At 54.5% G+C, this 23,722-nt stretch overlaps 9 protein-coding genes across 9 annotated transcripts; 5 read left to right on the top strand and 4 right to left on the bottom strand.

Moving 5' to 3' along the window:
- Positions 1-3,564: 3,564 nt before the first annotated feature.
- HMPREF1541_03217 (uncharacterized protein) lies at positions 3,565-7,910 on the top strand (the record flags this gene model as incomplete). Its single annotated transcript, XM_008717569.1, has 5 exons — positions 3,565-3,869; positions 3,929-4,899; positions 4,959-5,972; positions 6,095-6,544; positions 6,598-7,910. 5 exons carry the CDS (start codon positions 3,565-3,567, stop codon positions 7,908-7,910), a joined length of 4,053 nt encoding a protein of 1,350 aa, XP_008715791.1.
- A 1,444-nt stretch (positions 7,911-9,354) lies between these two features.
- Positions 9,355-9,996, top strand: HMPREF1541_03216 (uncharacterized protein; the record flags this gene model as incomplete). Its single annotated transcript, XM_008717568.1, has 1 exon — positions 9,355-9,996. The coding sequence occupies one exon, from the start codon at positions 9,355-9,357 to the stop codon at positions 9,994-9,996; it is 642 nt and encodes a 213-aa protein (XP_008715790.1).
- A 213-nt stretch (positions 9,997-10,209) lies between these two features.
- On the bottom strand, positions 10,210-11,253 carry HMPREF1541_03215 (uncharacterized protein; the record flags this gene model as incomplete). The annotated part of the gene is made up of 1 exon (XM_008717567.1): positions 10,210-11,253. One exon carries the CDS (start codon positions 11,251-11,253, stop codon positions 10,210-10,212), a length of 1,044 nt encoding a protein of 347 aa, XP_008715789.1.
- Positions 11,254-12,801: 1,548 nt separating this feature from the next.
- HMPREF1541_03214 (uncharacterized protein) lies at positions 12,802-13,497 on the bottom strand (the record flags this gene model as incomplete). Its single annotated transcript, XM_008717566.1, has 1 exon — positions 12,802-13,497. One exon carries the CDS (start codon positions 13,495-13,497, stop codon positions 12,802-12,804), a length of 696 nt encoding a protein of 231 aa, XP_008715788.1.
- A 1,429-nt stretch (positions 13,498-14,926) lies between these two features.
- HMPREF1541_03213 (uncharacterized protein) lies at positions 14,927-16,900 on the bottom strand (the record flags this gene model as incomplete). The annotated part of the gene is made up of 3 exons (XM_008717565.1): positions 14,927-14,987; positions 15,035-16,596; positions 16,646-16,900. The coding sequence occupies 3 exons, from the start codon at positions 16,898-16,900 to the stop codon at positions 14,927-14,929; spliced, it is 1,878 nt and encodes a 625-aa protein (XP_008715787.1).
- A 461-nt stretch (positions 16,901-17,361) lies between these two features.
- On the top strand, positions 17,362-17,938 carry HMPREF1541_03212 (D-tyrosyl-tRNA(Tyr) deacylase; the record flags this gene model as incomplete). Its single annotated transcript, XM_008717564.1, has 2 exons — positions 17,362-17,784; positions 17,849-17,938. 2 exons carry the CDS (start codon positions 17,362-17,364, stop codon positions 17,936-17,938), a joined length of 513 nt encoding a protein of 170 aa, XP_008715786.1.
- A 671-nt stretch (positions 17,939-18,609) lies between these two features.
- HMPREF1541_03211 (uncharacterized protein) lies at positions 18,610-20,044 on the top strand (the record flags this gene model as incomplete). The annotated part of the gene is made up of 4 exons (XM_008717563.1): positions 18,610-18,687; positions 18,736-19,342; positions 19,392-19,660; positions 19,760-20,044. The coding sequence occupies 4 exons, from the start codon at positions 18,610-18,612 to the stop codon at positions 20,042-20,044; spliced, it is 1,239 nt and encodes a 412-aa protein (XP_008715785.1).
- Positions 20,045-20,314: 270 nt separating this feature from the next.
- HMPREF1541_03210 (uncharacterized protein) lies at positions 20,315-22,039 on the bottom strand (the record flags this gene model as incomplete). The annotated part of the gene is made up of 1 exon (XM_008717562.1): positions 20,315-22,039. One exon carries the CDS (start codon positions 22,037-22,039, stop codon positions 20,315-20,317), a length of 1,725 nt encoding a protein of 574 aa, XP_008715784.1.
- Positions 22,040-22,914: 875 nt separating this feature from the next.
- HMPREF1541_03209 (uncharacterized protein) lies at positions 22,915-23,700 on the top strand (the record flags this gene model as incomplete). The annotated part of the gene is made up of 1 exon (XM_008717561.1): positions 22,915-23,700. One exon carries the CDS (start codon positions 22,915-22,917, stop codon positions 23,698-23,700), a length of 786 nt encoding a protein of 261 aa, XP_008715783.1.
- Between the last annotated feature and the right edge of the window lie 22 nt (positions 23,701-23,722).

The raw sequence follows: 23,722 nt of genomic DNA, 5'->3' as shown, positions 1-23,722 counted from the left end.
TCGATGTGATCGATTGCAACTGCCCATGCCAGAGCCGTTGCCGTTTGACTCGCACTGAGCATGCAGATATCCGCAAGCACATCAGAAGTGTACAGAATGGCGGACGGATGTGCTGTCTCGATGGCATCATCTACGTTGCGAGACGGCGGCGCTGAATGCTGCAGTTCGCCGTAGTGCCAAGGTCGGACATCGGCATCTACCTTCGCCGTGCTTGCCACTCCAACTTTTTGAACTGGTCAAGTGTGTCCTGACGCGTCGTCGACGCTCGACCAAGTCTTCCCCGCCACCATTGAATACGTAAACTCCGTTCTCGAGGTTCTGTTTACTTCGAAAAGTCAGGATTCCTCATCGGAAGTTGCTTCGGGCCCGGAAAGCAGATGACATTGCAGCACCGCCCATGCCAAGCGACTATCGCATCGTTCTCCTGCTTCTACCATGTCAGCAAAGGTCATATGGCAACCTGCATACGTCAACGGCGCTGCGGAGGTTCGTTGTTCAACCTGAATTGCGTCTTCGCCTGATATAATCGATAACAACAGCTTTCAGAGACCAGCGCTGTGAACGGTCTCAAGCTTGTCGATACCAACCGCCAATCGTCGGGGCCAACGGCGCTCTAATCACCGTCGCAAAACGCCGACTTGCCCACTAGCGTCCTTCCGGTACACCATCCGACGGTTGGGGACCCAGAGTCTGGGGTATGCAGAACCACTCAACCTGCTCGTCTCCAAGTTTTGACGATTCGTCAAATCTTAGGTATGCCAGGGGCGTGCTTGACCTGTTCAAATTTGCCAGAGCCTCTTTGCGACGGTGTCAACACGTCCAGGTCTCAAACGTGCTTCATCTCGCAGTTGTATCATGGCGGCAATCAAATCTCAGAATCGCGTGCAAGAGATCTCAGACTCGCCTGCAGCTACCAAGGTTGCCTGGGAATCTGGAAACTATCACCGCCTCATCGGGCGGGTTCTCGCCCCGGAAACTTTTTTCCTACCAGCAGAATGCTCAAGCCTCGGCGATGTTTTCCCTTGACTACAACCTACTCGGTTGGAGCTGCTCCAGCTACATCGACGACCGTTGACCTAGCATTGGTCGATCTGTCTCACTTCCCGAGGTAAAGTGCACTTGAACATGGACCGCGGAGCAGATAGATTTCCGCCGTGCCTTCTTGCCTATCAAAAGTCTCGTCGACTTGGTCAGGGGTCGCAGTTGTTGTTTTTCGATGGGAATCAAGGAAAGCTGCCCCTGCAGATATTGCAGGTCCGAGTCTCGGACGTCGGTACTTCAGTGCACGTTTCAGAACTGCCCCGTTTTTCGACTCTGGACGGTCACTTATTGGCTGACGCCCAAGTCGTCGCGTCCCTGTTCACTTCACTGGCCGCTACACTGCGGGTTCCAGTGATCAACTGTCGATCAACGGCTTCGAGTTTGCAACAGCTGCGACCTTGGCCCTTCTGGCCCACGTGGGGCACCGGTTTATGCCAAGGAACTGTCCAAGCGCACCACATCATCAGGCCAAGAGGCAGAATGATGTATGCGCAGGCTACTAGGCGCTCGCTACGGAGCACTCAAGACCGCCTCGACAGAATCTTCCAGCAGCTTGACAGCTGCTGTGCATTGCGACTGAACAAGTCACGTGAATTTACTTTCCCCCCTAACCTTGAACAGGGACTATAACCCCTGCACGTCGGTGAAAACGCGGCCGATCCCGCCTTCCTCAATGAGCATTGATCCGGGCGCAACAAAGTTGCCCTAACGAGTAACTTTTGACACGGCGAAAGCATACTGTGTACACCTCGGCTGATGTTGACGTCGACTCTTTGACACCGCGTCGAAAGTCGTGCAGAGGATGGTACAGGAGTACGCAACTGCTTTGACGACTTGCTCCCTCTGTCCGACTGCGAAGGAACCTCAGGAGATCAAGCTAGCCTATCCGATGGTCGGGACTGATGCCTCTCAAGCGCCTGGCTCCTCACAAACGGCGGCCTAGTAAGTCGATGCAGCAGCCCCGCGAGCTCCTCATAACGTCACCACGTCACCTCTGTATGTCACTTGACCATGTAAGTCTATACCTTACCGTATTTTCTGCACTACGATAAGTTTACGTTCTACAAGTTGCGGGGGCTGCAAGCCTTTCCCGGGGCGAATTCTGATGACCTCGGTTCCTGCAATGACGCGCAGAGTCAGGTACTGTCCCCTTAGCATGCGGTGCTGTCCATGATTACTCACAAAGATCCTGAATTTGAAAGTTGCACCCCGTTAGTGAGTTGACCGCAGTTGAGCTGCGGGGTGAGGAAGCTTTTACGCCCCTGCCAAGTCCTGCAGCGTGGAACAATGATTGCGCACGAGTCAGAGAGCCGTCACATTCAAGGTACGTGTTACTCAGCAACACCCAAAACACGATCTAGACTGCATTCATTCAAGAAGTGATCGCACCCACTCGACGCAGCTCCGGAGGACCTGCCAGAGCATCAGAAAGTCTGAACGTGCATCGCTATATTAATGGTAGCCGGGAACTCGGTGGGGATCACTGAACAGCTAGACTGGGCTCATCTCGGTTGCGGCCTACAGCAGTCGACTGATGCCTAATCGCTCCTGGGTTCCATCGTTCATGAACCTGCACAACGAGCAAGGGCCTATTGCTCACGGAGTTGAAGTCGTGGCGTCAATTGAACTATAGTATAACTGCCGATGAAGGCTGTTCTTTACAAGCTAGATGCAGTGTCTTGAGCTACGGATCTTTCGACGGGCCAGTTTATAACAGAGGATTCCAATGCTTACCTATGCATATAGAGCTGTTTTCCCATCTGTGCTGTCACTCAATCGACGCCAACAACCATAATCCAGGCACATCTCTTCCCACGTGCAGGGTGAACGGCTGTGCGGCACACAAAACCATAGGCCGATGCTGTATCGGTCTCGAACTGCGATGTTCCTCGGTACTTGATGGACCCTGTAGCAATCAAATCACCTGCGAAGGGTGACATGCTATTGACCATGTTCAGGTAGTGTATACTACGTGTTAGTCTTAGTGACTATGGCTAATGAGACAAAACCCTCGGCCAATTTTCGATCGCGTTACCTCCGTACATATTCGAGAGCCGATCTGCCGCAGCCGAACATCTCTTGCATTCGCATGGCCGCCCTATAGGACAGGAAACCACTTCCGTGCGATAAGCAACGCCAAGTCGTGGTCTTAGTATGCCTACCGGAGATTCTGGCCCCCAGGTGAACGGATTTGGGGCCAGAACATCGACAACAGCAATCACTTTACAGAAAGTGCATATATCGAATCAAGCATGCCAAGCGGTACGTATGTACGCCTGAACGCGAATACTCCCGCACGTTCTGGGGGCCATATGCGAGGCATGCGAGGTTTTCCGTCATGTCGAGCGCATATATCAAGACCATGGCCACCTGAACTCGCAGTGCGGTCCAAACACTCTCCCTTCCCAGTGTTTCGATTGCCTAGCACCTTCAGGGTGCGTCCACTCATTTTGCCGTCTCTGGCATCCATTCGTTTACGTTAGCAGCGCAAGCTTCATTGCGCTCGGCATTCACTCCTTCAACATGCAGTCTTTCCTTTTGAAATGTCTTCTTCCCTTACTCTGTCTTGTTGCAAGCTTCCACTTGGCTATCACGCATCCAACGCCTCAAACAACCGATCTTGGACTACTCCAACTTGATCCTGATATCATTCCCGGCAATGTCACACACCTTCAGCCACGACAAGCAAGAGGTCTTATTCTGCGCATTCTGCCCCTGGGTGCTTCGATTGTAAGAGGCATGGGATCTAACCCCAAGAATGGCTTTCGCAAACCACTACGTGACAGGCTAAGATGGCGAGGTGATCAAGTTAACATGATCGGCAATCAGTCAGTTTTTACTGCGATACTTTCCTCGAATGTCCCAAATAGTTCTAACTGGTGTTTAGAAACAACAAACGAGACGACGATGCTGGAGCACCACTCATGCGTAATGGGCAGCATGAAGGAGTCTCTGGCGATCGCATAGACCAAGTACGGACTCGTCTTGATGCGGTGATTCAACGAAAGCCCAACCTCGTGCTCATCAATGCTGGGACTAACGACGCTACACAAAACTTCGAGCCCAGTACTGCTCGCGAAAGGCTCAGTGGCATGATTGACAAGATCTTTCGAGAGAGTGAGGGCGCCGTCGTCGTGCTGTCCACGCTTCTCGTGAACACCATCTCCGACAATCCTAGAGGCAATGAGAACGTCAACCTCATCAACAATGATATACGAGCCATGGTGAGACAGCGATGGGCAAACGGAGAGTCTCTATATCTAGCCGAAATGAATGATGGCAGCTTCATCACTGGTGGCGACCTGGTGGACGGCACACATCCCGACAATGATGGCTTTCGCAAAATGGCTGCGGTTTTCGATGCGGCAATTCAGCGCGCTTATGGTGACCAGAAATTCCGTCTTCCCATCGATACCGGCATCCCTGATTTCCCTGAGCAAGACGACTCATGTGCCGCGAATCTGAACGCAAATACCCTCGCCAAAAGAGAGCTGACAGCACCGGTGCGGACACAGGTGGGAAGTGGCGACCATGACGGCCAGTACTGCCATAACAGCGAACCGATGGGACAGATCCTGGAACAAGCTATCGGAGGTATTCAACTTGACACGAATGAAGTCTCCTTCGCTCAGCTTGTCAATCAAGGAGGTAATCCTGATCCATCGGGAGCACTTGATGACCTGGTTGTCTACATTGATCCAGAAAAGAATTTTGGAGGGCAAGGCAAAGCGAGGATGTTCGTCTACGTCAACGATCAGCAGAATTTTCTCGAAAGCAAAGAGTTCTTTGTCAATGAGCCGGGTCAGGGCTGCCGTGCCCGAGGCGTTCGTTGGGGGGATGTCAATGGTGACGGCCTTGGTAAGTCCATTTGCCTTTCCTGCTCGGCGATCCAACACTAACCCCTGGACCCTGCTTAGACGACTTTATATGCATCGGCCTTGATGGGAAGATGTTTGTCTCCATCAATCAAGGAGGTAGCCCACCACAGTTCAAATATGTCAACACCTTCTTTTCTCCTCCAATGGCAACAGAACAGCGTCAAGTGAAATTGGCGGATATCGATGGAGATGGGCGACTGGACTACTGTCGTACAGACTTCAACGGCGACATTACCTGTTGGCGTAACGGCGGCATCGGCATGGAAAGTGCAGAGTATTGGCAAGACTTGGGTATTGTCTTCACCGGCAAGGGCAAGGGCAACATCGATGGTACTCAATTTGTCGACATCAATGGTGATCACCGTGACGATTGGGTCTGGCTAGACGAACGAGGAGCGTCCGATATCTGGACGAACTCTCGAGGTGTCGGCAAAGGCATGGCGCCTCATTGGATCCAGGCTAGATGCGCCCATGGCGGAATGGGAGAAGACGGCGCACGAGATCAGATCAGATTTGCGCGAATCTGGGCCTATGGTGGGTACGACTATGCACGGGTCAAGGTCGAACCCTTCCGCCTCGGCCTTGATCCAACTATAAACTCGCGGATCAAAATCGAGGCCTGGAGGAACAAGGGTGAAGGAGGCACGAAGCTGAGAGGAGATGGCAATCGCTACTGTGACATGACAGGCAATGGTCGTGACGACTATGTCTGGTTCCGATCCACTGGCGAGATGACACTGTACGAGAACATTGCCGACCCACCGAACTGGGGGCAGCATCCTGTACCTGTCTACAGCTTCAACCGCGACAGAAAAGGTCTGCACCTCGCTGACTGGAATGGTGACGGCAAATGCGATGTACTTTACGTTGACCGGTTCTCTGGTGCCGTCGAGTGGTGGGAGAACACATTCAACAGCAACAATGGACGAACTCCCACGTTCGAATTTCGTGGTAACGTCCAAGGTATATCCCGTCTCTGTCGCGAAGGGTGGGGTGTTGGCCTGTTCGACCTCGGACTGCGGTTTGCAGATATCTCAGGGAACGGACGAGCAGGTGAGTTTGAAAATCCCTTCGTTGGAGTAGTGGACTCTGTCATCTGCGCCCTTTGCCACTGGACGTACAGATCCATCACTGTGCTATCTCGTGTCGCCATGTACCGAGCTAACATGTCCTAGATTACCTTTGTATTGAGCGTAATGGCCGAACGACAGCATTGATCAACGAACCGGGCGGACTGCGCGATGTTGGACAGGTCAAATTCGCGGAACCTTCAAAGGATCGTGCAAACATCCGATTCGCGGATATCGATGGCGACGGTAAAGCCGACTATATCTGGGTTGATAAGTTCAATGGCGATGTCTCTGTCTGGATGAATGGCGGTGAGCTGCCTGAGAACGAGCGCCAAAGTGGAAGCAAATTCCACTGGGATCCCATGGGCAAGTACTATGATGGCCAGTCTCGTGGAGCCAATCAGTACTACCCTGATTTCACAGGCAATGGATTTGCTGATCTGCACTACATTGACCCTGTTACCAACCAGGCGTGGACGCAGTTCAACGATGATTGCAATGGCGATGGCTCCGGGCAAGATGATCCTGATCAGAATCCAGACTTGCCTGCTTACGGTACGTTGCTGGCCCTTCAATGTGTCGCAACATTCGTTAATGTCCACTTATAGATCCCGGCGACAATACCGAGAGAGGTACTGACTCGCCGTCTAATCCCAATCCATGGTCGCCAGAGTTTCCCGATCAGCCAACGTGGGTGGCATTGGGTGATTCCTACTCTGCAGGGGTCGGAGCAGGAGGTGGTTACGAAAATCCTCGCGACCCCAACCGCAAGTGCCTGACAACAACCAACGCATATCCATTCCAGCTTGAAAGATCGGTTAGCGTCCTCAGCGGAAAACTCGACTTCCTGTCTTGCACCGGAGATCTCATCACACACATCAACCAAAGTCCAAGCAAAGATCGGACCTCCCAGGTTGAGATGCTCAGGACGATCGACTCCTCAAGTTACGATTTTGCTACACTGTCCATCGGAGGTAACGATCTTGGCTTCAGCGGCGTTGTCAAGTGGTGCATTCTCGGAATCTTGCCCCGTTACTCGTCAAGGTGTGAGGAAAAGTTGAGGCGTGCAGAGACTCTTGCTGGGATCACAAATCCTGGCAATGGTGACCAGAATGGATTGTCCCGCAACCTCCTGACAGCCTATATGGACATTCTCGACACAGCATCCGCGGACTTTACATTGGTCGTGACCGGCTACGCCGCGTTCTTTTCCGAAGCTAATGATCGGTGCGACTCGACAACGATCGGCATCCTCGAACACTACAACCTCGAGCCGGAATACTTCGCTCCTCCCCTTACCATGGCGCTCCGGCAACGAATCAACAGAGGCGTTCGCGCCTTCAATGCAATGATTCAGGAAGCCGTGCAAGAAGCTCAGCAGCAACTTGACAACCAAGGAGTCCGGAAACGCATTCGCTACATCGACATCGACACTCTCTTCGAAGGCCATCGCTTCTGTGAGCCAACCGAGGGCGATGACATCGCGAACGTTGGCGGAGCTTGGTTCTTCCTGCCGTGGGGCAGAGACATTCAACCCGACGGAACGAGCATCGACCCGCGCGACCCCGCGAACGATCCACCCGCCGACCACACCCGGCGTGACGAGGCTTTCTGCGAAGACCCATACACGGAATTGGAATGTGCCTTTGCGCAAGCCGTGGAGGAGAACCCGGACGCTGGCGTGAATGGCGCTATCTACCCGCGCGATCTGATGCAAGAACTCAAGGACTGGGCGGACGACAAGAAGGAAATGCTCAAGACGAAGTTCATGAAGGCGTTCCATCCGAGAACCATCGGATACGCGGCGGTCAAAGATGAGATCATCAGTCAGCATGCTTTTTGGGCTTCCGAGAGCGGGTTGATGGGAGGGCCAACTTTGTCATCGGCCAGCTTTGGGAGCAATTCAACGAGCAGCTCGTGAGTTGCGGCCGTCAATGCGACGTCGGAGATGTAGGCAACTACCTAATGCCGATTCAAAGACGGCACCGGGGAAGCCGGCGTGAGCCTTTGTGGAGTGTGAGTGTGGGCGGGAGCCATCGATTCTGCTGTTGCGAGACAAACAACGTACATTAGGAACAGCTTAATCCAGGTTACTGGACCTTTACACAATGAGATACGGATGTATACAAACATAGTCTCAGGAATCAAGAGGCTGGATGATAGATCCTGATGGCACACAGACGAGCTTGCCTGTTCCTTGGAGCCAGACGCACGGTGTGCTCATCAGCTATCCTCTCGGTCACCCTCTTCAGCAGGAAACATAAGGTTGGGAAATGGCCTGGCATCGTCGCTTGTCAAGGGTACACAGGCACTGTATGTCATGCTACCGTCTAATCGGTCACAGAGCAAAGGTCAATGCAGGATTGGCGTAGCCTGAGCAATGCGAGAACGAGACACTGGCTGCGCTGCTTGTCACACAGCCCAGGCGCAGGCACAAATCAAGTGGCTTTAGACCCTCAACTCACCCAGATGGCAGTAATTGAGCAGAGTCGCCCTTGTTCGCACTTCGGTCGCGTTATCTGAACGGGCTTTATCCTGGATGTGGTATCGCCCAAGTCTGGTGACGAGAGGCAACATTGGGCGGCCAACATCATCAACTCACCGGTCGCAACCTTCCAAGATATACGAGATATTGAGCCTATCAACTGTGCTCGTTTTCGAAGCCACGGCTCGCTCGGTCCTGCGAACGTGGTCGTTGCGACCCACAGCAGTTGCCTTGTTGCCTTGGGCCAATGAGGGTTTCACACGTGCTGTATCTCTTGTGCTGTACTTTCTCCAACTACATGTGCAGTCCTTCTGGGGCCAGTGTCCGATTCAGCCTGGCGATTACTGCCCGACACGAGCGCGTCGCCGCGTCCAACACCCGTCTGAAGGTCGTGAACAGCGTTGCTGATCTGCTGGCAGCCTAGTTCGTCTACTTTATCGTCCATTTGTCTTCTACAGAAGGCATATAACCTTAGGCAGCACACCATGGGTTCGGTTGAACCCAAACATGCCTTTTGCATCACTAGATGAGTGTAAGCAGTCGACGATACCAGGACCATAAAGTCTTGGGCTGGTTTGCAGGGATCTCGCCCCGTGCTTCCTTCGCATCCGGACGAGGCTCAGACGCAGCTTATCAACCTCTGGAACTAACCCCCGGTCAGAAACGCAGACGCAGGCATAAACATCGCCCACATCAGGCCGAAGATACAGTCCCGAGCTCGGTGTCTCAATCCAACCAAGCCGCATCCAGAAAACGTCGCGGAAATCAACCCCCAGTCATCATTCAGCTCCCGCAAGAAACCATCACTCCTCCCCCGTCTCTATACGCTCCTTCCGACTCCTCGGTCGTTATCACAGACTCCGATTCAGACCCCGACAACATGGCTCGGGATCCCCGACAAGACCGCAGCCGCAGCAACAATGCTGAGTCTGCCGAGACTACAATCGCCAGTAGCCTCCCAGACCGCAACCGTCACCGCCGACGTAACGGACGTACATCTGACAATGCTGATCTGCCCAACCTCGGGGACGAGTCTCAACCACGCATGAACTGGTACGAGGCGGGCCGCGAACTGCAGAAGCGAGGACTCAACGTAACTATCAACCTGGCAAACCTCGATCAGCCGGTCAACCCCAGTGGAGCTTCCTTTGACCATATCTTCACCTCAAATGGCCCTTCTTCGAATTACAGCGTCCCAGAAGAAGCACTCAGGGCCCTACTGCCCCTACGAGCCACAATTGAATTCAAGGCGCCTCAAGTCCTCGCCACGTCATCCACTCTCCCCAATGCCGACCTTCCGCCTGTGACCTGTTACCTCTGTGAAGAGACTTTCGATAACGAGCAGCAGCGTGAGTGCCATTTCGCGCGGAACCAGAAGTACTGTGCCTTGTGCAAGAAGGACTTTGACTGTGAAGGTCTCCTGCGCGGCAGTGGCCATGAGTGTGCCGAGTATTTGAACCGGGGTAAGGCGCGAAGCGTGGGGAGATCCGCCCATGCTTCTCCGGAGAACTGGGTCGACTGAAATTCTAAGTGGGAGTATCTGTTTCAGCCAGAACGGCATGGCCATTCTTTCTCAGAAGTGTATTCATATACCATAGACACTGTCTTTACCTCCATGTGTAGGAGCTTTGAAAGCATTGACTAGACTTGCGACTCCTCGGCTCCCAGTGAAACCCTCAGGGCTGAGCCTTGCCCTTGATCTTATGGTTCCATACTTCACGACTCAACCAGACCCTCACGGCGCAGCCTTGCTCTTCCGCTCCTCCTCCTCCCGCTTCAGCATCTCCTCCCGCTTCAGCATCTCCTCCCGCTTCCCCTGCTCCCAACTCGGGTCCACCAAATCCACCCAGTCGTACTTCTGCCGCCACCCCAACTCCTCCTTGATCCTCCTATTACTGATCGGCGCCTCCCTCGCCTTCAAGGCCCTCCTAAACTCCACCCCGGGCATCTCCCTCCCCAACAGCCCATTCACGTCCTCATAGCAACTCACACCATCATTCACCGCATTCCACACCCTGAACCCCAACCCATCCACCTCCAAACACCTCTCCAACATGGCCCCCAGATCCCTCACATCCACATAACTCCACCCATGGCCCGCCCACTCCCCCGGCCGCTCCACGTACCCCTGCCACAGCCCGCCCGGTTCCCTGTACTCCTCGGGCGCCACCACCCGCCCAATCCTCAACACATAGACGTCCACGCCCCTCTCCCGAAACCGTTTCGCGAAGCTCGCGCACACGCGCTCCCCGCACACCTTGCTGAGCGCGTACGTATCCTCCGGCTCCGTGGGCGCCTCCTCGTCGACGGGGAAGTACGCGAACTCCGCGGGGCCCTGCGCGAACGTGACGCCGTACACGGTCACGCTGCTGGCGACGACGACCTTGCGAACGCCCAGTTTACACGCCGCTTCGAGCACGTTGTGCAGACCCAGGACGTTGACGCGGAAGGTCTCGTTGTCGGGCGCCTGGAGCGGGGTGGAGTAGCCGGCGAAATGGAGGAGGGCGTCTGGGACCGGCGGGAGGTGCGGCGGGAGGGGCTCCGAGGGGCTGAAGTGTGAGGTGAGGGCGTTGAAGACTTGGCCGGAGGAGGTGAGGTCGGTGCGGATGGTGTGCACGCGGGAGGCGGTGGGGGCGCCGGGCGGGGGAGGGCCGGTTTGCAGGGGTTGGAGGTCGAGGTTGAGGATGTGGTGGCCCGAGGCTTGCAGGAGCGGGATCAGGTTGCGCCCGGCTTTGCCGGAGCCGCCGGTGAAGATGATGCGTTTTGGCGTTGTTGCCATTGTGGTGCAAATCGATACTGAAGTAGGAGGGGGGGCCGCCTGCTGAGTATGCTAGGAGGCGGGGGCTGTCGGGTGGGTGTGTGGGTGTTTCTGGCACTGGGTCAGGATAGAGAAGTGAACAGTGACGTTGCTCAAGGTTACTATCTCGGCGGTTTGCCGTTGTCGATCGTTTTCTAGCTGGTGTTGAACACCCTCAGATGTTCGCGGGTGTCCGTGGTGGTTGCGTGGGGGCGGGCTGTATAAATATCCACTTCGTGATGATCCACACCGCGTATACGTGTGGCGTCAATTGTTAATCCGCAGCTGCCAGCCTGACTCTCTACACCCGAACAGCAACGTGAATGCCCGGTCAGACACCACCAACACTGAGTCATGTCAAGCGATACGCGCCTGTTCGCCGGAAGCTCGAGATATGGATAGTGTACTATGATGGTTTAGGTATGCCGCGATCGGGCGCCCAGAAGGCCAGGAACACATCACCAGCTCCTTGCTCGCTATACGACCGTCACCCGGAGCACGCCTCTCCGCAAGACCTCTTCAGAGGATCGCGATTGAGCGCTGATCTACCCGCGCCTGTAGTACACACGCCATGATCCTCTCTAGATGAGGCTCTTACCGCCCTTTGAGGTCAAACGTGGAGTATGCTGCTTGTGCAACTTCGGCAAATGCGTACGGGGAAGAGTCCTGGGAACAGCCAATTGGTCGACCCTGGAGGCAGAGGCATGCTTAGCTTCCAGTTCTGACGTGGGACCTCAGCTAATTTCGGGTTGGTGCAGTGCCGTATTAGAGGTTTGTCGAGCACATCGTTGTGTTCACCGTTCAGCTTGAGGAGGTCCGTACCCTACGGGCTATGTGCTGGAGGCTCTGCAGAACACTCAACGACTGGCGAAGGAAGCACGGGAACTCTGAGGGAGCGTCAACAAGTTCGGTACGGTGTGGTATTGGAGCGGGGGGCATGAGCGGCTACCTACGCGGATTGAGCAATCGACAGAGTGTGATGTACTATGAGATTCTGCGGTGACCGTCTCGACCGAACGGTAAGTATGGTGGCTTCTTGCATCTGTTGGCATCGTTCCTTGGTCCTCAGTCTGTGGCTTCCACGTAGGCCGCGGCTTCGTCTGCGTTGATGGTGGTTGCTGATGGAAGAAGTGATAGGGAGGACTCTATTGTCGTGAGCCAGGGTGTACAACAGCATAGATGCCGCAACACAACTCCGACGATATCATGCAACCGTAGTATAGGCTATTTGAGTGTCTATAGAACGCGTCTAAAGACAGATGAAGCGAGCGGCCATCTCCTCACAACTTTATGAGGTACATTTCAATGGAGCACCCTCCATGAATCCTTCAAATATCGAGGTACAGATAGTATCGTTAATTCGTTAACCGTGAGAGAATCATAAGTCCTGAGCGCCAATTCCAAGCTTGTGGAATCCACACCGACAACGACGGAGTGTACATCACACCAAGCAGATGCCTCCTTAGAGACGTGCACCTAGTCCAAGCTGTCCTCTCCCATGATGACGGTACGCTGCCCACTCTCTGACGGTCACACGTGTCTGGAAGTCGTCCTTCTGGAACCCGACCCGCTGGCTCTCTTCGCAAGCTTCTCCTGATGGTATTGTCTCAGATGTTCTTTGAGGTGATCTTGTCTTGTGAAACCACCGTCCCCTTTGCGTGCGCAGCGGTTCTTGGGACAGTCGATGTAGTTTCGCTCATGCTGAGACCGGACATGCCGGCCGACATCCGCCTTCCTGGAGAAGAACTTCTGCGGCTGGCCCGAGGCGTCGAGGCAGTCTGGATGAATGCAGTGAGGCTTTGTCGGGACGAGGAGCGTCTTAGTTGAGACGGGCTCCACGGAGCCGGAGAGCCTGTCTTGATCATGCCGATGTGGTTGTTGAAAGAGGATTGGTTTGTAATGCTTCTCTCTCGGAGAGCTGTCGACACTAGACCGAGGCGTTGTGCCAGTCGAGTAGCTGTTGCTGTAGTCGTCATTGTCATTAGGACTCGCAGGAAAGAACCCGGTGTGGGGAGCGTGGCTTGGATGACTGAAACAGGATTGTTCGTACATGTTGAAGCTCGACACGGCATGGCGATCAGCTCCCACGAAGCGAGGTTGGCAGCGGGAGAACAGAGACTCGTTGTCCCCAGAATGAAGCTCATGGTGGTAATACGGCGGTTGATAAGCCATAGGGTCGCCGAATTGTTGGCTAAAAGTCTGATGGCGAGTGTATGTCATCGCCATTGTCATCTGGTGTAGCAGGCTCAGTCAGGCCCGTTTGATCAAGAACAAGGCGGTCGATGCAACAGCAACGAGTAGGGTGAGGGTCTCCGATAGGATGTAGGCGCTGTGCCGAATGAGATATAGCCTGGTTTTTGGGAAGAGGATGACAAGGGGTTTGAAGCCTGTGGTACTTTCTAGCCTTGTCTGTAGGGGAAGAGACCATAGCAAGACTCAGGCCGTAGGGGCGACCTGTGCGAGCTTTATGTGAGGTCCTCGGTACTCGAGTCAAGGAGGCAAACAAACCAGTAGAATGAAGGCTATGCGGCCTGTCTAGGCACTCTGCAAGTTTGGCACATTAGAGACCTGGCTGGGAACTAGTGCCGATCAAGATTCGAGCCTGGACGTCGATTGGGCGGCACGTTGCTACCACGTCCCATTCAGCCTCATTCTTAAGAGATTCTGGACAGACTTGCCGTGAGTTCCAGCAAGTAGAGGCGGCCACCGACCGGCCTAAAGAAGTGGTTCAATAAAGGTGTAGTACGCCAGGAATACAAGCATTCGCGGAAGGCCATGAGGATCTTCCAGTGTCGGACAAACTGCTGAGGCTGAGAAGTTTGGGAGTTGGTTGCAACCGCAAGGCGATCGCCACGGCTCATTTTCAGGTTAGAAGGTTGAGTAACGCTGTTATCAGATTCGCTGCCTCGCCGCGGGAGGTTCAGGAGCTTTGTGTTGCGTGGACTGATCGTCATGTGGTCTATCCCAGCGATAACAGAGGCAGACACTGCCGAGCCCGAAATGGTAATAGGCAGTACTCCGCCCCCAAACTTCATGCGTTGGCATACAGACAGGCTTCCTGAAGTTCGACTATAGACCTAAAACACGAGCTGAAGTATCGAAGCTGCAGGGAAGGAAGAGTCGGACTTCAGCCTGGCGTATCAGAGGAGACGGTTGCGAAGATGGATCCTTGATAGAGCCAAGACGAGATGGATGCGAACCATATGAGGGGCATCAAGATGCCTCGGACGGGTTTGGGTCGTTTGTGAATGGACTGTGAGATGGATCGCGGCAGTGATTTGGCAAAGAAAGGCCTTCGAAGCGAGGAACGTCCGAACATGGCTAAATGCGGGTTAGCGCAGACAGTTAGTGAGGTTGCCTTCTTTGCATCGCCCCGATCGTGCCGCTGTCACAAGGTCAGTGGTACTATGCAGCGAGGCGAAGTCAGGCAGCACTTCTTGTCTTAAGTCACCCGTCCGTCCACTGACAAGACAAGCTGCAAACAGAGTCCGATGGATAGTTCCAGGACGCTACGTAGCCTGAAACCGAGCACGGTGAGGGGATGCGGCTCAAAAAGCTGCTTCTGATTGGTGATAAGCTGCTATGCAGCACACGCTCGACTTCGATGGACTGGACCGAAGACCATGATTTCGAGCTACTATGTAATTACACTTCCTCACAAGTCGTCTTCGAGGAATTTGTACACGAACTTGAAGTCGGCCTTTCGGCGATTCATCCTACGTCTGTTAGTAAGGTGGGGAACCGCAGGCAATTTGTCACTTACCATGTAGATTCGTAGTCAAAGAACCGATAGGTTCCTTGCTCGAATTCTTCGGTAATTGACTTCGGCTCCTCGTGTCGCTGAAACCAGGTCTGGTATTGTTTGTGAAACCGCCAACTCTGATTCTTGAGCGCACGTGCCGCCAGCCATTGTTGATAAGTATTCTGCCGATAGTAGAAGATGTAGAACAAAGTATCTGTCTCCATCCGCTGGTTGTCGTACAAAGCCGGATCATCAAAGATAGGCAGTACATCTTGAGGATAATGCGCGGGCGTGTTGTATTTGAAGGTGGGTCGGTAATGTTGCGGTCGATCAGCATCCAGCGGCTCCGGGCATGTCTCTTGTGAAGCCTGCAAAATCCGAGAGAGCTGCGACGGAGGCTGTGACACCCTACTCTTGGTCGTCTCGAACGAGTCCAGCAGATCCTGTAGCCCCGGTGGAAGATGATATATTGATTCCTCCGACTCCTCGTGAGATTCGCCATTAGTTGCCGCAACATCATCGGCAATTACGGGCTCTTGTACCGCTTCGGCCATATCCATGGCGGGCGTTGGGGGTATGCTGCTGGGCACGCTTGCTCCAGGCGCGCTGGTGGCGCTCAATGTGGGAGACTTGGATTCGTTGCTTTCCTGAGCAGGTGTTTCGGTTGCTACAGGCGGAGTTGCTGACGCTTCTGACGGTTGCGCGGGCGCTGTCGATGGTGAGCTGACAGATGACGTCTTGACAGGGGCCGGTAAAGGCGGCATGGATGGGGCAGGACTGGTGTTGACGGGAGCTGGAAGTGGGTTGATTCCCATGCCAGACTTGTCACTCGCTGCCGCAGCCGCCGCAGCTGAGGCGTACTTGAGTGTCTCGCCTGGTGGCCGATTCGGTATGGGCGCAGGCTTCATAGTCGGATCCTTGGGTATTGAAGGTGGCGGGGGCATGTTGTTCAGAGTCGCCAGAGCGGGTAGGGGGGATTTGAGCTGGGTAGAGGGTCGTCGTGCGGTGGGAGGATCAGACTTGGTCTTCTTTGGCGGAGCCGGAGGTTCAGGCTCATCATGATCTTGTATAGACTGTGCATCCTGTGACGAGATATGATCGAGTTCATTGGCCAGGCCGAATTGGGCTTCCTCATTGTCCAAGTTCAGGTCATCGTAGATACCCTCGTATGCATCGGGATCGAAATCCGGCTCTCTCACCTCCTTGACCACTTCCTCAATATCCCCCTTGATGGCTGCTACTAGATCGTTGTCGAGATTGGCATTCTGGAGTGACCGTAGCACCAATTGTAGTCGAGATTCGTGCCATTGGTAGGTGTCGGTGAACTGTTCAATCTCGGCGAGTCGGTCGGCTTTCGAGGTGTCCTTCTGCTTCTTCTTGAGTGCAACTTGTAGCGAGCCCGCCTCAGGTTCCAACTCTTCCGTCAATATTCGGTTGATCTCGTCGAGCTGGTCGGTAAGGAAATCGCATAGCTCTTGCCGCTCCTTCTCCTTAGGATCTTGCTTGATGTTCTGCGACAGCCCTTCCTTGGAGAATGCCTTTGTCTTCATTTCCTTTTCGACAGCCTTGAACGTCTCCATACACTGCGCAATGGTCAGTACTGCTGAAACAACATGTTGCGGACATGCAAACCTTCTCGATCTTCTTCCGGTACTCCAGTAACTGTGTCTTGTCCTTGACATCGTTGCCGGCTGCCCAAGTCTTGATCTGATCTCGTGACCGCTGCAGTTTCTTGATTTCTCTCTTCAAGTTATCCTCCAGTTTGTCTTTCTGAGCCGCATTTGACGACGAGTAGATCTTTTCGTAGATGCCATTGAAGTCTTCGATGCCTTCGTCAACCTTCTTGAAGGTCTTATCGATTTCCTGTTGAATCTTCCGCGAAGCCATGGCGGGCGTTGTTATCTCATTTGCATTGAGCGCGAGCGTGGACGGCGGATAAGAAGGGAGAAAGAAGGCGTATCGTGGTCGAGATGGCGGGTGAGGTGTCGCATGCAGGCACCCTGTCGCGCCGCACCTGCACCTGCAACCTGCGACTGCAGCTGAGCGTGCTGTGCCGCAGTCACGCTAACCTAATTGGGGAAAGTTCGGCCTCACACCAAACTCCGTGACAAGAAATTCGGTCCATGTCGACGAGTATACGTGTCAAGCACCATAGACCGCGTCTGAAGAAGGGACAAGTCATCTGATCGGACACTCGCCTTGACTAAGCTCTATCCTCACCAAATTTGAGGTCTTCAGAGCGCGTTCACGTTGTGCCAGACTAACTACACGAGAGCTCAATTACCGCCCATTTGATGTGAAGCGGCCCGCATGCTACTGGGCCGCTATTGGACACTTCTTTAATCGCAATGAAGGCTGTGTTGCAGCGAGTCCTCTCCGGGTCTGTCACAGTTGACAACCAGGTGGTGTCCTCGATTGGGAAAGGAATACTAGTGCTTGCTGCCATCGGTCCCAATGACACCAAGAAAGACTGTGAGTCCATGGCCTCGAAGGTCTTGAAGATGAAGCTCTGGCCCGATGACGGCGACTCCAACTGGAAGAAAAGCGTCCAAGATATCGAAGGAGAGGTGCTCTGCGTCTCCCAGTTCACCCTCTACGCAAACACCAAGAAAGGCAACAAGCCGGATTTCCACGGGAGTGCGAGATCAGAGGTGGCCAAGGAGCTGTACGACTACTTCTTCTCACAGGTTCAGGCACTGTACCAAGCGTCTAGGGTCAAGGACGGCGTGTTCCAAGCCATGATGCAGGTCAGCCTGGTCAACGACGGCCCAGTAAGTGAATTGAAATACATGCTACGCGAGCACTGGGGCCAACCGAGATACTTACCCTACTTAGGTGACTTTGGAACTCGACACCGAAGCAAAGAAATCTCAATCATCAGCCCCGGCTCCCACGTCCAGCGGCATCGCAACTCCGTCAGGATAAGACATGTCGTTCTCTTCACCTCATAGAGTCAGAGCCTCCATCATGCGAGTCTCGTGGAGCTTTGGCGTCTCTTCGGTGCTATTGTCGAACTTGTGCATCGCTGACTGCCATCCTGATTAAAATGAACCTCGATCGAATCAGGCAGTGAAAATCACGCTAATACTGAACGGGCGGCACGAACTTAATCAAGTGAGAAATAATCGACTTGACACACTGCGACTTCTTCCCTATCGACTGCAAAGATCATGGAAGATTGGTAGTGGAGGCATGCAGCTCGACTCGATTTATCGTGACATTCAACAGCGATTGGAGAGAATTGCGAACAGCTCCCGCTACAATTTCGACGCTGGAGCAGTTCCTCGCGGGGAAGTCCATCCAGCTACATTGCCGTGTGTCATGCCTTATCAGGGGCCCTTCATCTGCAGCGCTTAATTCATACTCGCCGGGCCAGACGTCTCAATGACCTGGTAAGCTTTGGGATGAACTGCCTATCAATGCCAGGCGGGGTACGCGTAAACACAGTGCCCCGCATGTCGAAGAGCTCGATACGATATGATAAATGGTGATTCAACTGCGCCTTGGGAGGGGTACCCAGCTTCACTCGCTCATACGGCAACCTCTACCTCCTCACCAGCTGCTCGACAATCCTTCTGCCGTTTGCAAGCTTCACGATGCCTCACTCTGGACCAATTCGCACCGCTCTGAAAGTAGACTTGGAGAAGCCAGCTAAGGATCAGGAGTACCTCCATGTACGCGTCAAACACCCCAAACGCGTCTGTTGAGCTAACAAGTTGTAGAATCGATGGCACCCGGACGTCCCGTTCTGCGGCACCATTAAGAATGGCGAGACGGTCAAGATCGAATGCCTAGACTGGACTGGCGGACAGATCAAAAATAACGACAGTGCTGACGATGTCAAAAATGTGGATCTGACCCAAGTTCACTACCTCTCTGGCCCCTTTGAAGTTGAAGATGCTGAGCCAGGTGATGTCCTACTTATCGAGATTCAAGATGTCCAGCCGTTCGAGCACGAGCCCTGGGGCTTCACGGGCATTTTCCACAAAGACAATGGTGGCGGGTTTCTCGATGAGCACTACCCGGAAGCTGCAAAGGCTATCTGGGACTTCCAAGGCATCTTCTGCACCTCTCGTCACATTCCGGGCGTCAGGTTCGCTGGCTTGATTCATCCTGGCATTCTCGGCTGTGCTCCTTCGCACGAGATTTTGGCCGAGTGGAACAAGCGCGAGGCAGAGCTCATCAGCACCACCTCCCTCAAGCGTGTGGTCGCACAGCCTCCCGAGCCTCAGAGCGTACATGCTGGCAAAGGCGGCGCGGATATCAAGGAGAAAGTAGGTAGGGAAGGTGCGCGGACCATCCCTGGCCGCCCCGAGCACGGTGGCAACTGTAAGCTCTCCACCATTTCCCTCCGCCAACGTCTCCTAACTCCACGCAGGCGATATCAAGAACCTCTCCCGCGGCAGCAAAGTGTACCTTCCCGTGCACGTCAAAGGCGCGAAGTTCAGCGTCGGCGATCTGCACTTCTCGCAAGGTGACGGCGAGATCTCCTTCTGCGGCGCCATCGAGATTGCCGGCGTCATCACCATCAAGTTCGACGTGATCAAGAACGGCCAGGCCAAGCTGGGAATGGTGGGCGGCAAATCCCCCATCTACATCCCTGGCCCAGTGCAGCCGCAATTCAGCCCCGGGCGCATGCTGTACTTCGTACGTTCCTCCAACCCGCCTCCTCATATACTCAAACATTTTCCTCTCCCTCCACTTCCCCGCGAGCAGATCCAGCCACTAACCCCACCAAACCAACAGGAAGGCTTCTCCGTCGACGAGCACGGCAAGCAGCACTACATGGACGCCACCGTCGCGTACCGCCAGTCCTGCCTGCGCGTGATCGAGTACCTCCGCCGCTTCGGCTACGACGACTACCAGATCTACCTGATGCTGTCGTGTATCCCCATCGAAGGCCACATCGCCGGGATCGTTGACATCCCCAATGCCTGCACCACCATCGGCCTGCCCATGGATATCTTCGAATTCGATATCAGTCCTGGCGCCGATGTCAAGAAGCTCGAATTGGGGAGCTGTGCCAAGTAGGAGGACTAAAAGGCAGGCGTGAGGCCGCGTGCGTAGGGGGAGACTCTCTTATGGGAGGATGGTGGTGGGTCGGGATATTGTGTAGGAGAAGGCCAAGTTGTCAATAATGTTCGTTGCTGGGTGTGTGAGACCTTCGTATTCAGAAGGCTAGTGGGTTGCGACCGAGGTGTGTCAATTGATAGCATTGAGCTGTAGGGAAGCATTGTCACTGGGATCTCTCGACGACCGACAGCACAGTCACTTCTAGTCTTCCCGATCCGTCACTCCATCTCACTGCCTGGCCTTCTTGCGATCCTTCTTGATAACCCCTCTCCTCCAGCCATTGACATCCCTCCCCTGCTCGACCTCGCGATTCGCCTCCATACGCGCCTCGCCCACATCCTTCAGCGTCCTGCCCTTGACGACCCTCGTCTCCAAATTGACTCCCTCTTCCTCCCATGCCGTCATCTTCTGGCCGTCCAGGTAGTCCTCGATCGCGAGTACAAGCTCCACGTCGCGTTGCCCAACAAATGTAATGGCCGTGCCAGTGCGCCCGGCGCGAGCCGTGCGGCCCACGCGATGCACGTAGTCGGCGGGGTTGCGGGGCACGTCGTAGTTGATGACGACGGCAACGCTGGGGATGTCGAGGCCACGGGATGCGACGTCGGTGGCAACGAGGATGCGGGATTTGAGAGCGCGAAATGAGGAGAGGTTGGCGGCACGTTGGCGCTGCGGGAGCTCTGAGTGCAGGGCTGTGACGGGGTGGTCGAGATGGAGAAGGGTGCGGTGAAGGTGGTCGGCGGCCGTGGTACGGTTGGTGAAGATTATGATACTTGGGGTTTGATTCGTGAGGGAGGATGTTTGCAGGAGGACGTGCAAGAAGGCGGGTTTGTGGGTGGAGGGGATCTGGAGGTAAGTTTGCTTCAGAGTCGGAGGTAAGCTAGGGCCTGAGACTGAGGTGGTATCATCTGTAGGGTCCGAGATCTCGGATATGAAGACATCAGCGCGGCCGGGTCGGGGTTGAGACTTGAGAGCGCGGACTTCGGGGGTGACGGTCGCGGTGAAGAGGAGAGTGAGGCGGGAGGAGGAGGGCGGAAGCGCGGACAGGCAGACATTTAGGTCTGGGAGCATTGAGCCCGGTCCGGACGCCAGGAGACGGTCGGCCTCATCAAGCACGATGGCTTTGGTACGCGAGAGGCCGGTGGTGATCTCCTCGCCGGAGGTCTGGATGTGATCAGCGAGACGGCCTGGGGTAGCCACCACAATATGCGGACGCTGAGACAGGGCAATAGCCTGAGGTCGCATATCACTGCCGCCCGTTACGAGGACGACCTTCAGGTTCTGTGGTGCTCCTAGCGCCTGAAACTGTTCATAGATCTGGAGGGCAAGTTCTCGGGTTGGTGTAAGAACCACCGCATAGATTCCAAAAGGGTCTTCGGCCCACTTCTGCAGCAAAGGCACTGCAAATGCAACTGTCTTACCGGAGCCAGTCCGTGAGCCACCTATGCAATCTTGGCCAGCCAATATTGGGGGAATGCATGACTGCTGAATTGGGGTGGGGTTCGTGATGGATAGCGACCCGAGAGTGTGTACCAGCCAGGGCGCAACCGATAAAGATGCAAATGTGGCATCCGTGGTCGCGATAGCAGACGGCGCGGCGCTTCGAGGGGTGATATCTAATGCGTTTGCAGAGGCCTTTGGGATTCTCGATATCCGGGTTGGCGCAATAGCGATGCTGTGATCTACTGAGTCTTCGTTGTCAGATGTCTCGGCACCACTGTTCCCCGTAGAGCCTATTGAGACAGCTTTTAAGCGCACATTCTCATCCCGGGAGGGCGACTCTACTGAAGGCTCGTTATCTGACGAGGACATGTCTTTGGAATCCTCGTCAGGCACCTCATGCTTGGATGTGCGACGTCTCTTAGCGGCGGGCAGTGGAAATTGAGCGTCGGTATGGTCTGATGCAGCACCATCAGGTTGTCTTACAGCAGGAGCTTGTAATCGCGAAGGCGCCATGACTTTAATGAGTGAGCATGAAGTTGGATAGATTTCCCAACTTTTTTTGATGTGCAACGACCGCAGGCAATTTTGGTCGCGGGGCATCCACCGAAGTTTCTCCGTATCCCGTCTCGCTGGCGTCAGCATCACACAGAAATTCGACTTCGGCATTCCACTGCGTGATGGGCCATTGCTTCCGGAGTGAATCTGACACAGATCTCATTGTCCTCGGCCTCGATATTGGCCATGTTCGCTGGATCTTGCCTGGGCAGATGGCGTCGCCGGACCGTCAGCTTGCCCAACCTCGCGCGCGCTGCAGGCACAACACTGCGCTATCATGACTCTACCAAGCCAGAAAAGGATCTCGCTAGTAGAAGTCTCACATCGATAACTGTATCGATAATGCATCCGATTACTGAATATCTTTGAATCCGGACATCGCGCAGACGGTGCTCCCGCCCAGTGCGTAGCACCCACATTCGTGGTGGGATACTCTAGATTGATACCCAGCAGTGGGGCACCTCACTCTGCCCCCCCCCCCCCAGCATATGCAGGCCCAGCCCAACGGTGAGTTTCTTTGTGCAAGGGCTGCCCACGGCAAAGGAAGACAACAGGCCCCCCAAGTGCTAAGAATATGTACCAATAACAGGTGAGATGACATAGGTTTACTCGGGTACGAGCCAGCGCACGGTCATATCCTCGATCGCGGGCCACGCGTGGGATGAGCTCTCGGCCCAGCCTGATAGATTGTTGAACTGAAGGTGGGTGTCTTCTCTACTTCCTCTACCGCCACTTCATCACGAATTCGACGTATCACTCTCAGGACGAACCAAGACGACCATCACCATTGGACTTGGCACCTCATCCCAGTTCTCCAGTTCGTGCTGCCAGTCATGGCCGCGAAAGGCCCCATGGGCAGAGCCAGACCTGCGAGACACTCGGAAAGCGTTCGCTCTCTAAAGAAAACAGCCATCCATGTAATGTCACCGCTGGCATCGCCGCCGATGGTGGCATCGCCCATTGACGATACGAGAACCGAGGACTTTTCTGCTTCGATGGAGTATCTCATCACCATGCCACGACGTATCGATGAACCGCTTGTATCCTTCCTGTTACGATCGATATTCAAGTTCCCCCTGATATTTAGCTCGGTGCAAAGCGCGGTGACTTCGTTGAGTCGAAATCCGGAGATGGAAGGCTTCATGGAGACGTACGGTGAAGACGACGGGCAAGCCCTGATCTTCGTCGGATTCCTGTACGCTATGGGGCAAGATATACAGATACAGCATGCCCTTGAGGCTCCCGACAGACTGCCTCACGATCTGACATTTTGCGAAACAATTGGGGTATTACACCTCGCCGAGCTTTTCGACCTCGACAGCCTGCGGAACGCTTCGCGGTTAAAGCTGCGAGAGCTGCTTCGCAAGCCTATATCCCCATCCGACTTCGGATGGGCGTTTGGTACGGGATCAAGAATTACGGGGCCACTCACGCTTGAGCCCGAAGTGCCCATGAAGATCGCAATGGTTGACCATTTCACTCACCTCTGGGATAAGGCTACAGCGCCTCACGGCGAGAGGCAGTATCTGAATCTTGGGAAAGAGAACATTGAATTCTACCTGTTGGTCAAGAGCTTCTGTCTAGGCAATGTCAACGAGGAGGGAATCAATGACATGTAAGTTGTCTTTGTCGATTTCGCCT

The sequence above is a fragment of the Cyphellophora europaea genome, assembly GCF_000365145.1.
Source record: "Cyphellophora europaea CBS 101466 unplaced genomic scaffold supercont1.3, whole genome shotgun sequence".
In the NCBI taxonomy this organism is placed as follows: domain Eukaryota; kingdom Fungi; phylum Ascomycota; class Eurotiomycetes; order Chaetothyriales; family Cyphellophoraceae; genus Cyphellophora; species Cyphellophora europaea.
The sequence above is the reverse complement of the archived record's forward strand: the minus strand, read 5'-3'. Positions and strand labels throughout refer to the sequence as shown.